The sequence below is a fragment of the Myotis brandtii genome, unplaced genomic scaffold (genome assembly GCF_000412655.1).
Source record: "Myotis brandtii unplaced genomic scaffold, ASM41265v1 scaffold825, whole genome shotgun sequence".
Classification (NCBI taxonomy): Eukaryota; Metazoa; Chordata; class Mammalia; order Chiroptera; family Vespertilionidae; genus Myotis; species Myotis brandtii.
Window position 1 is genome coordinate 2601367 of NW_005371349.1, and position 12460 is coordinate 2613826.

The 12460-nt window shown below is 43.8% G+C and overlaps 1 protein-coding gene across 2 annotated transcripts in view; it reads right to left on the reverse strand.

Moving 5' to 3' along the window:
• The window catches only part of NUP85 (nucleoporin 85kDa), a 21401-nt gene extending 9046 nt beyond the window's left edge, over nt 1-12355 (reverse strand). Inside the window, exons 1-7 of one of the 2 annotated variants that reach the window (XM_014531755.1) lie at nt 12093-12355; nt 10789-10882; nt 9171-9333; nt 8183-8253; nt 7345-7388; nt 5312-5381; nt 3292-3413 (exon numbers count right to left, since the gene is read on the reverse strand). In XM_014531755.1, the coding sequence (XP_014387241.1) occupies nt 3292-3413; nt 5312-5381; nt 7345-7388; nt 8183-8253; nt 9171-9333; nt 10789-10882; nt 12093-12335 (807 nt within the window). In that variant the 5' untranslated portion in view covers nt 12336-12355. The remainder of the gene's footprint in view (nt 1-3291; nt 3414-5311; nt 5382-7344; nt 7389-8182; nt 8254-9170; nt 9334-10788; nt 10883-12092) is intronic. The other variant, XM_005884288.2, reaches the window with a different exon arrangement.
• Nucleotides 12356-12460: the final 105 nt, after the last annotated feature.

Consider the following 12460-nt stretch of genomic DNA (forward strand, 5'->3'; position numbering starts at 1 on the left):
ACCCCAGCCTCCAGGTCTAGGAGCTTGGTGTCTGTAGCCAAATTTATCCCTGAGGCCCAGCAGAGGGGACCAGGGCCCATGTGCCACAGTGTTTCTATGGCAGCCTTCTGGACCAATGCCTGCCATGGGGGGCAGGCACCGAATTTGACACGGCTGCAGGTGAACCATGCTTTTGAAACTGACAGTGTAGCCCTAGCTGGTTTGGCTCAGTGGATAGAGAGAGCATCAGCCTGCGGACTGAAGGGTCCCGGGTTTGATTCCAATCAAGGGCATGTACCTCGGTTGCAGGCTCAATCCCCAGTAGGGGGCGTGCAGGAGGCAGCCTATCAATGATTATCATCATTGATGTTTCTATCTCTCTCTCTCTCCCTCTCCTTTCCTCTCTAAAGTCAATAAAAATATTTTTAAAAAAAGAAAATAAAAAAAGAAACTGACAGTGTAACCCATTACCATTTAAACAATAAATGAAAAAAAAAATATCAGAGGTATCAAATAAATTATTGGTTCATAAAGGTTTCAGTTCAAATACACATACATATATATACATACACTTGATGTAAGTGCAGTCAATCCTCTTTATTCAGAGTCCATATCTGTAAATTTGCCTACCTGCTAAAATTTATCTGTAACCCCAAAATCAATCCTCGAGGTGCCATCACCATCACTTGCGGATACGTGCAGAGCAGCAACCACTTTGAGTCACCTGGTGCGCACATTTCCAGCTGAGCGAACAAGGTAGCGCTCTGCCTTCTTGTATCAGCTCTCACACTAAACAAGTGTCTTTCTCACAATCTATTTAGTGCCAAGATTATTTGCATTTTTTATGCTTTTTGTTGGGCCCCCAAGCATAGTGCTAAATTGCTATGCAGGGTCCCTAAGTGCAAAGAAGGGTGTGATGTGCCCCAAACATGATAGATAAGCTTCGTACAGGCACGAAGTGCTGTATAGAGCTGCTGGCGTGAGTTCAATGTCAATGAGTCAACAACACAATTTAAATAAGGTGCCTTTAAGCTGATCGATGTTTCTCTCTCATCGATGTTTCTAACTCTCTATCTCTCTCCCTTCCTCTCCGTAAAAAATCAATAAAATATATTTTAAAATAAATAAATAAATAAATAAGGTGCCTTTAAACAGAAACATATAAGAGGACTATATAGTGATCAGCTGACAAAACGGTTGTGACCAGAGGGTCTGTATTTCCCCTAGAAGCAGTGGTCCAGCAATTGCCAGTTCACTGTTCCAGGCACCTTTATAGACCTATCATGAATAATGAAAATCAACAGTATATGCACACAAGCATATATGTAAAAGCCAATTTTTTTTTTTTTACTAGACGTCATGTTAAAAAAACAAAAAAAAAAAGCCAAGGATATATATATGCTGACAAGTCCCTAATTTTTCTCTCTAGCCTGGCCTTCCTTCTCTGAATTCCAGACTCACATCTCCTACCGCCCAGTCAATATCTCCACTTGGCTCTCACAGGCATCATAACATGCTTAAAAAAGCAAGCACCCGGTCACCTCCAGCTCACCAACCTGATCTTCCCACATTCTTCTATTCTCACATACCCACATTCAGTCCATTAGCAAACCCCACCAATTGTCTTTAAACTGCATCCAGAACCTAATCACTTCTCACCATCTCCTGTGCTCAGCTCCGCTTGTCCAAGTCACCCCCATCTTTGCCTGGTGTAGTACCATGGCCTCCACTCTGGTATCTCTGTGCTCTGGCCTCACTGTCCTCAGGAGAGCAGCCAGAAGAGCCTTTCAAAGCCTAAGTCAGGTCATGGCGCGCCTTTGCTCAACTTTCCAACATCCCCCTTCCCCCACCTGACCCAGGAATAAAACAGAAGCTCTTTACTGTATCTATCAACTAATTTATACACAATTACGCCCTTTAACTAATTTAATCATAACAGCCCTATGGGTAAGTGTTGTTCCCTCTACTGTACAGATGAAAAACTGAAGGCTGTGAAGGAACTCATTCATGACCTAACAGCTGGTACGAGGCAGAGCTGGAATGCTAACCGGGCAGTGTGGCACCACCGAGCACGGTTCCTGTTCGTTATTCCCTCTCTGAAAGCTAACATCCTTAGGACAGCCCAGCGGGTCCTCTACGATCTGGCCTTGTCCTTAACTCCCCAACTCTCCCTCTTGCTCCCACTGCTCCCGGCTCACTGGTCTCCTTGCCGTCCTCGTCCCACTCTGCCTCACGGACGCAGCATTTACAGGCCTCGCTGTTGGGAATGCCCTTCCTCCCTTCATCTGCACAGCTCCCCTCCTCAGCTCCTTCTGACTCCCTCTCCCACTCGCAATTCCCTGCTTGCTTTATTTCTCTCCAAAGCCGTCACTATTAGACATGGTATATGCTTTACTTGTTTCTCTATTTCCTACCTCCTGTGCAGGAAATGTCTCCACAAGGGCAGAAATCTTTGCCTTCTTTGGTCATGCTTGTGCCTTGCAATGAGTAGCCCTCAATGAAATCTCAGTGAATGAATGAATCAGATTAAAAATCTGGACGCAATACTTCCTGAGTGAAGGCTCTCCCCTTAGCTGTACTGATGTCCTGGACCAAAGGCCCCAAAATAGCCTCAAAGGCAACAAGTCTTGACCTGAATTCCAGATTTTATAAATTTAATCAACTTTCCATTATTCAGGTCAACTAGCAACCCCCTCCTTGGTCCCTCCCAATTGGGTCACAGGTCAGCAGAGGTGAATGGAAAAAGTATTGCTCTCACATACATACACATGCACATCCCTGGCACACATGATGACTTACAAACTGATCATCCCAAATGACTCTGGGATCATCAATCTTTTTGTTTTTAATAGCTTTATTGAGTTATAACTTACACACTATAAATACTCACCTATTTAAGTGTATAATTCGTTTTAGTAAGTTTGCAGAGTTGGGCACCATCATAATCGTTTTAGAACGTTTCTATCCCCTCAAAACAACCCCTCAAGTTCATTTACATCAACACCCAACCCCCAACCCCAAGCATCGGTTTTGTATTCATGTCCTCTCTCCCTTAGGTGCCTAAAGAAACCAAATTTCCCTTCTCACTGGAAAGTCTACAAAGCATTACTTTTTTAACATGATAACTTAGTTCTAAACTTTCCCGTGGAGCAGGGAAGAAAGGATCTAAGGGTGTTTCCATAATTACAGACAGGAAGAGCCAGGCCAGGTGTAGGCAGGCTCAGTAAGCAACCCTCAGGCCTGCCTGCCAGCACTGGGGAAACAGGACTTGAGGTGGGAGAAGGGGAGGCCCAGCCTGCACAAGGTCCTTACCAACTTCCAGAAGCCCTCGTGTTTGCTTGGGTTCTCGCTGCCCAGAACATCTGCCAACATACTGTCCACCTCGCACACGTGCAGTCGGACCCAGTCAAGGAGGAGGAGGAGGAGCGGGCCGGCTGGGGGGAGAGACTCTCGTCACACATTCATGTGCGGCAAATTCCACTTTCCCGTCATACAGAGAATGTAGGGCAGACGAGCTTTGTAGAAAAGGGGTATCCCTCTTAAATGAGTATATACGTGTGGTCCTGAATAAAGGACTGGACTAGCAAATGGGCTTTTATGGAACACTTCCTGTGTCAGGCAGCAACAGCTTTCACTGAATCCTAGAAAGGGTTGAACAGCCTGGCCGGTGTGGCTCAGTGGCTGAGCTTCGACCTATGAACCAGGAGGTCAGGGTTCGATTCTTGGTCGGGGCAGATGCCTGGGTTGCAGGCTTGATCCCCAGTGTGGGGCGTGCAGGAGGCAGACAATCAATGACCCTCTCTCTCCTCACTGATGTTTCTATCTCTCTGTCCCTCTCCCTTCCTCTCTAAATCAATAAAAAATATATATATTAAAAAAAAAAAGGGTTGAACACAAGGCCCAGACCTCACCACCAACACCACTCTCACCCCAGCCTCCAGACTCTTCATGACTAGTCAATACTCAATGGCTACGTAAGTAGCAGCCATTTAGGAACTGGTACTGATTAGGTGCTACATGTGCAACAATAAAAACATTTTTGACAGCCCTAGCCTGTTTGGTTTAGTGAATAGAGTGTTGACCCATGGACTGAAGGGTCCTGGGTTCAATTTCGGTCAAGGGCACATACCTTGGTTGTAAGCTCCCCGGCCCTAGTTGAGGTGTGTGCAGGAGGCAACCAATCAACGTCTCTCACATCGATGTTTCTCTCTCTCTCCCTCTCTTTCCTCTCTCTCTAAAAATCAATGGAAAAATATCCTCAGGTGAGGATTAACACAGGTCAAAAATCTACTGCAGAGAAGCATACCAACAAGAAATTGTATTTTTCAGTTCCTTAGCAGGAGAATGAATAAACAGTTAGGACTGCAAAGAGATTATTAACACTTATTCCTGGATAAGAGCAAACATAGACCCTTAAAATACAAAAAAGGCCTGTAGTGCCCTGACCGGTTTAGCTCAGTGGACAGAGGGTCGGCCTGCGGACTGAACAGTCCCAGGTTCGATTCCGGTCAAGGGCATGTGCCTTGGCTGTGGGCACATCCCCAGTGGGGGGTGTGCAGGAGGCAGCCGATCGATGTTTCTCTCTCATCGATGTTTCTGGCTCTCTGTCCCTCTCCCTTCCTCTCTGTAAAAAATCAATGAAATATATTTAAAAAAGAAAAAGGCCTGTACCAATCCCACAGACAGCCCACTCACGCCAGGATACTGTACTGACCACAATTTAATCAAGACCAACAGACTAATTCAAAGTGGACAGTTAACACACAGAGTTGTCCCTGCCCCAATCATTAGCAACAGAACTCAAAGTGACTTTGCCTCCCACAGCCTAACGCTTCCGCAAATCCCTAAAACTTTCTTTCCATTTCCTTTTTTTAAAAAAAACAAAACAAAACACAAACAACAAAAATCTGTCTCACATTTCTGGAGGCTAGAAGTCTGACATCAAGCTGTTGGCAGGTTAGTTCCTTCTCAAGCTGTGAGGAAGCCACTGTGCCTCTCCCCCAGCTTCTCCTAAAACTTTCTGAAGCTGGACCAGTCCAGGACACAAATATCGACGACCACCCCTTTCACACACTAGTTTACTGTCTGTTTTCTTGGTATTTGTTGAGGGTCATCCGCCTAACACTTTAGGTTTCTGGGAGGCAATCTGTCTGATTCTTTCTGCAGAACCTGACAAAGCAACAGGCTTCTCTGGCTGCCATTAATGCTCGCTGATGGTTGTGCTGATGAAAAGAGCATCCTAGGCAACAAAGCACCCATCACAACACACAGGAAAGACAAAGAGGACGGGCAGGGGACAGCTCTGATGCTGACAGAAAGAGTCCATGCTCACCTGGGGCAACTTCAATGAAGAGAATCTCACAAAGGTTCCAAATGAGCTCCATGGCGGACAGGATGGAGACCTAAGGGAGAAATGGAGACACGATTTTGACTGAAAACATTCCCAGGATTTACTCTTAGAACACAGGAACCAAGCCGGGCTGGAATCACATGATGGTCAACATTTACTGAGTACTCCTATGGCAGGGTTTCCCAAAGCCAGTGAGAGAATTTTAGAAGGTGGGATGCAAACTAACGTGTGTATTTTTTTAATGGTTGTGGTCTTAGTTTAATGTACATTAGAAAAAAATAGCTGCCCTGGCTGATATGGCTAAGTTGGTTGAGTATCGTCCCAGGAACCACAAGGTGGCCAGTTCGATTCTGTCGGGGCACATGCCCAGATTGAAGGTTTGGTCCCCAATCAGGGCACTTAAGGGAGGCAACCAATCGATGTTTCTTTCTTGCAGCGATGTTTGTCTGTCTCTGTCTCTCTCCTCCCTTCCTCTTCATCTAAAACCAACAAAAACATATTTAGTAACTAGCTCATCACACCCATGATCTTGATGATTATGATTTAGAAAGAGGCTTTATTTGAGTAATAAAGGAGAGATGATTTTTAGAAAAATATTCAGTAATATTATGAGAAATATAAAGATACAGCAAAAATTATAAAGCTGATATTCAAAGGAATGGAGTTTAGGAAATAGTCTATGAAAAGCCAAACCCAATATAAGACCCCAAAATAAACTTGCCCTTAGAAATAGACATTCTTCCCTTCTCCACCACCCTTCTATGCACAAACACAGAATAGCTTATTTGTAAGGGGAAATAAATGCTTTCTGACTTGAGAAACAGTGCATCATTCCCTATAAATGACTGAGTTTGAATAGCATCAAGATTCTGCCATAGGCCCTAACCGGTTTGGCTCAGTGGATAGAGCGTCAGCCTGCGGACTCAAGGGTCCCAGGTTCGATTCCAGTCAAGGGCATGTACCTTGATTGCGGGCACATTCCCAGTAGGGAGTTTGCAGGAGGCAGCTGACCGATGTTTCTCTCTCATCGATGTTTCTAACTCTCTATCCCTCTCCCTTCCTCTCTGTAAAAAATCAATAAAATATATTTTAAAAAAAAAAGATTCTGCCATAGACTTTCCCTTAGTAAACTTCTTTGGTTTGGTTTTGTTAATCCTCATCTGAGGATATTTTTCCATTGATTCTTACAGAGAGTGGAAGTGAGGGGGAGAGACAGAGAAAGAGAGAAAAACATCGATGTGAGAGAGACACATCATTTGGTTGCCTCCCACATGAGCTCCAATGAGGGCCGGGGATCAAGCCTGCAACCAAGGTACATGACCTTAACTAGAAATGAACCCGGGACCCTTCAGTCTGCAAGCCGACACTCTATCCACTCAGCTAAACCCGCTAGGGCAATAAACTCTTGATGTGAAAAAAAACACACACAATTCTGCCATAAACTATAGCATAAGGAATGTCGTCACTAACTATGTAGGGTACCAGATGGGTAATAGACTTATTTGGGGGATCACTTCGTAAATTTTATGTCTAACCACCTGAAACTAATATAAAATGATACTGAATGTGAACTGTAATTGAGAAATAAAAATATTTTTAAAAAGAGTCTAACAAAGAAAGAGAATTCTTTAAGCCCTCATCCAGCTCCAACTAAAGGATGAGAACTTGCAGCCCAGTAAATGCTGGTTTCATGAGTTGAGTACAGTTTATTAGACCAAGCAGTGGTTCCAAAAGCTGAGCTCTCTACCCTCAGGTGACACAATGTGGTTAGGATTTATATTTCCCCTAAGAACTGAAAACTCAACAAGTATTTATCAAGCACATCCTTTGTTTCAACATGCTAGGCCTTGAAGGGGCACTAGAAGTTGAAAAAGATCCTTACCACCCCAAGGAGTTGCCTGTCTACCTGGAAAGAATAGAGGGCTGCAAAAAAGAGTGATTGCAAAGCCACTCCAGGTGGGTGCCGAGGACACAGGAGGACATAATAGTGCCAACAACAAAGGCAGAGCCCTTACCTGGCTGCTGAACTGGCGACTGCTGTCTGGATCTGTAGCAGCAACTAACAAAACGTAAGACATTTTAAGTGAGCAATGGAACTTTCAGTCTCATTGTTGTAACTTCACATATCAGGCTCTGTAGCTTATGCCTTTGTTTCTTCTAATGACCACCATTTTCACTACAGATTTTTTTTTAATGCTTCGTATCTTTTTGTTGTACATCAATGATTCTCAAACCAAGACCCTGAAGTTAGAAGTGGCACATTTAACTGCAACACAGCAAACACTGAGACCACCATGTTATACAAGACTATCTGATATCCAAAAGTCACGTGGCTCTCGTGGTTATGGTGACTTTAAATCACCGAGGTCAAAGAACTGGGGATGACATTTTTAAAAATCCTTAATTTGGCCCAGCTGGTGTAGCTCAGTGGCTGAACATCAACCTATGAATCAGGAGGTCACTGTTTGATTTCTGGTCAGGGCACATGCCCAGGTTGCGGGCTCCAGCTGCAGGAGGCAGCTGATCAATGATTCTCTCTCATCATTGATGTTTCTATCTCTCTCTCTCCCTCTCCCTTCCTCTCTGAAATCAATTAAAATATAAAAAAAGAAAGAAAACATTGCTTAAATCTATTTTTTTTTAAATCCTTAATCTGGCCCTTTAGGCTTCCTTGTACCTGTCAACTCTGTACATTCTAACTTGAAAAACATACTCAAGATGATTGACAAAAAATTAAGATAGAAAAGTGAGAGTTTTGAACTGGAATGTCAATCAGCTTTTACCTTGTAGTATTTATATCCAGATAAATACTTTAATTACTATCACATATACACACACACACAAAATCCTTACTTGCTGCCTGGTGCATTTCCTCCATGCATGCTCTTATGACTGATCGGTAGTTTTTACTCACTCGAACCAATCTACAAAAAATGAAATGACATCCAAGATGAGTCTGGAACCTCTGTGGTAACAGAGAGATAGAATAGGTGACAGGAGCTTGCTGAAAGACAGAGCCAAGTTGAAGGAGCTCTTAATGGCCAAAGGGGGAACAAGTTGAGAAATAAAAGAAGTAAAATACAATACAATACATGGAATAAAGTAAGTATCCATGATTCCATACTGATATTGTTGCAGATGAGAGCCAATGATGGACACTAAAATCAGTGGTTGAATAATTGAGAAGATTTGCATAGTCTTAAAGTTTCTCCCCCAAATACTTATTAGTTACCAAGGGAAAGACTATAACTTTATAGTGAAGAAACTGCATTAACCAAGTGATCAAGGTCAACCTCACCAGTAATAATAAAACATCAACATCATGAACCCCATGTACTGAGAAGAACACATCATACATGTGGCATTCTTGCTAAAATCATTGATGCAGTAACTTATGAACCACACCTCAAACAATCATAGTTTATAAATAGTACAATAGTTTTCTAGTCTTTTGCCAAAAAATACCTTAACAGTAATTCTTTAAAAACAAAACAAAATTCATTTTTGTATTAATTTCAAAATCTTCTAATAGTGTGACCTCTTTCAGTGACTCTCAGGTGCTTATTTGATCTAAATTTTCTTCTTTGGAGAGTAAATGAGTAGGAATATAAACAAAGAAACCTTATCAAGCCAGCAAGTCAATCAACACTATTTGCACATTCCCTGTAAGACACTTCCACTGCTGACAAACTTACAATGCATAGCACAGAAACTGGAACAGAACCAAGAGACCCCTATTTCTCCAGAAGGGCCATCCACCGTGCAAAAGGTCAAGAATGCATCTCATTTGGCTTTTCACAATTTAGTTGTGCACTGCAGCACCTATTAGCAGCCTACTTACTGAGCTTTCCTGGATTTTCCAGTCAATTCTTCTTCAATTCTCTGGAGGCCCACAAAGATTCCATGGGATTCATTGAAGAGTTTTCTCAAGATGTGAGAGTAAACATCTACATCTTTCCGGACGATATAGATAAAAGGGCAGCTTGGCACTGTCTCTGATTTTCCTGAAACAAGATTTAAAAAAATTTTTTTTAACATCTGTCAGCATCATAGAAGAACCCACTATAAATTTTTTTACTATCTAATTACAAAAGCTTCAACTTTTAGCCACTAATTCCATTTATTAAAAATTATATAAATGACCACTTACCAAGTATCCACACAAGAATTTCTAAAAATAAATGCTTATTCTCTGACTTTACACCTCAGCTTACTAGCATAGTTGGAAACTACCTTTCACCTCCATCAATCAAACTCTACTGAAAAAAGTAAATTCACTTAATATTAGCCTATTTTGTAAAACTCAGTAAGATGCCTGGCCAACGTGGCTCAGTGATTGAGCATCGACCTAGGAACCAGGAGGTTATGGTCCGATTCCCGTTCGGGGAGCATGCCCAGGTTGTAGGCTCCATCCCTGGTGTGGTGCATGCAGGAGGCAGCCGATCAATGATTCTCTTTCATCACTGATGTTTCTATCTCTCTCTCCCTCTCCCTTCCTCTCTGAAGTCAATAAAAATATAAAAGAAAATAAAAAGAAAGAAAAGAGATTCTCTAAAAAAGAAGAGAAAAGCCCTGGCCAGTGTGGTTCAGTTGGTTGGGTGTCGTCCCTGTTGCTGTTTCAATTCCAGATCAGGGCACATGCCTGGGTTTCAGCTGGATCCCCAGTAGGTGGTGTGTAGGAAGCAGCCAACTGTTGTTCCTATCTCACATCCACGTTTCTCTCTCTTCCTCCCCTTCATCTCTCTAAAAATCAATTTTAAAGAAAAGAAACTCTTCTCTAACACATGGAAGAATATTGTTACTTTTTTTTCCCCCTGGACTGAACATCTGCCAGGTCTCATAAATCAATGAAACTCGGTACATCTACACGATGGAATACTATGCTGCTGTAAAAAAGAAGGAACTCTTACCATTTGCAACGGCATGGATGGAACTGGAGAGCATTATGCTAAGTGAAATAAGCCAGCCAATGAAGGAAAAATTCCACATGATCTCACACATTCATGGATAATAAAGACCATTACAAACTTTTGAACAATAATAGATACAGAGGCAGAGCTGCCTCAAACAGATTGTCAAACTGCAGCGGGAAGGCTGGGGAGGGTTGGGGGGCAGGAGGGAGGGGGGTAAGAGATCAACCGAAGGACTTGTATGCATGCATATAAGCATAACCAATGGACATAAGACACTGGGGGGTAGGGGAGGCCAGGGGATTGTCAAGGGCAGGGGAAAAAAGGACACATATGTAATACCCTTTGTAATACTTTAAGCAATAAAAAAATTTAAAAAAAAATCAATGAAACTCTTAAACAGCTGAAGTTTTAAAAATAAAAAATGGTGCAAAATAAGTTCAACTGTATCATGTCTCAACTAGTCAAATCTGAGAGAATAAAGGGGAAAAAAAAAACCAACAACTAAATGTGCCTAGATCATCTGTAAGAAAAAATAATAATAAGTACCTTTTTTGTTGAAAGAGGTCTCACACACCAGCATCTCCCCTGGACCCCAGTCAAAACACATTTGCTTCTTCTTGGAATTCACTTCTGGAATCAACTAGTAAAGAAAAAAATAAGGCACAGAAACTGTTATTCTTATTAAAGGCTTTGCTTCCAACTGATTTGCAAGGACAATCCTCGAAATAGGTGGTCATGAAAGTTAAGTGCTAATCTATGTACACAGCTGAATGTGGCTGAGATCGGCCCAGTCTATTCGACCCTGAATAAGCAAGTGAGCGTTGTTTGGGCACCTCAACCCAGCCTGCATTTCTCTGATAAAAAGGAAAGCTACATCCTAATCAATTATTATAAGTTAGTAATCTGCAGTTTAGGGAAAAAAAAGGGGGAACTTTAAAAAATAAAAAGGCACTGAACTATTACTAAAAGGACAGACCCCCAACCACACAGCTTCTATGCCATCTCTTTGAAACAGGTTAACTGCTACTAAGATCTCATGCCTTGTTTTGCCCAGTTTGCTTTGAAATTACCCCTATATTTTCAATTTTTTGTTTTGTCAGATATCGCTTTGCAGTCTGATGGCTTTCGCTGAAAACGGTAGGCATCTCAACTTTCTAAAAAGCAAAAACACAGGGTCAGGCAACCTGCAGTTAATGAGGTTTACAGGTTACCTAGGTTACCGAGAGCGAGAGGTGGAGAACAACCTGTAATGGGCAGAGAGACGTGCCCTGGTCGGGGCGGCCCGAGGCTGCGGGAACTTTCATGTGAAAAATGAGGCGATAAGAGAGTGCATTCCAGGCTGGGGGGACGGTAGGTAGGAGCGGCAGGTATTCGTGTCTAAAACATCACCTATCAGCAACACCGGGCATATTCTCTTGAGAGTTGAGATAAATTTGAGAGCAAAAAGAGCAATACAAAGAAGTAATCCCCCGAGAGAATGAATATGGTTAGTAAACCTTGGACAAGTGCAAGCCAAAATCACGGCGCTGCGATGTGAAGCTTAGTTCGACTGGAAGGGAAAAAAAAACACCAATTCCTCTGCCAGGTTCGAGCGCGCTCAGGGAGCATTGGTCCGACAGGAAAAGCGAGGGAAGCAGGAAGGCGGGAAGACAGAGGAGGGAGAGGGACGGGGTGCGGCCTGCGGGGCTAGGTAGTCCGAGTACACGGAGCAGCAGAAACCCGGAGCCACGGCGATCCTAACGCGACCACCTAGCTAATGTGACCTGCGGGCAGCGGCCACTGAGCTGAAGGAAGGGGACGGGCGCCGTTGAGGGAGACAAGCCTGCACTGGCTGACGAAGCAGACTCAACCCTTGGTCGGCGCGGGCAAGCAAGACTCTTCGGGGCGCCCTTACAGTGACTATCGGCTCGCCATCGAGCTCCTCCATAGCGCCGCACCTCAGCTGCCTGCAACTCGCGGGGCCGCCAAAGCTCGCGACTCGGGCCTCCCGCTCGGAGCCCGCTGCGACAGAGGACCCCGCCCAGGCGCCTCTCGCACTGCCTGCAGGTCCAAGTCCCCAGCGCTGCAGGGGCCCCTCCGTCGGCCACGACCATCCCTCTGTGACACGCTACACGATTCCTTCCTTTCTGGCCTCGACAACAATTCAGGGAAAACAGCGCCAGGGGCCGTCTGTCCTCGGAGTAACCCTCCCGCCTGGTCAGGCGCCGCCGCGGACAGC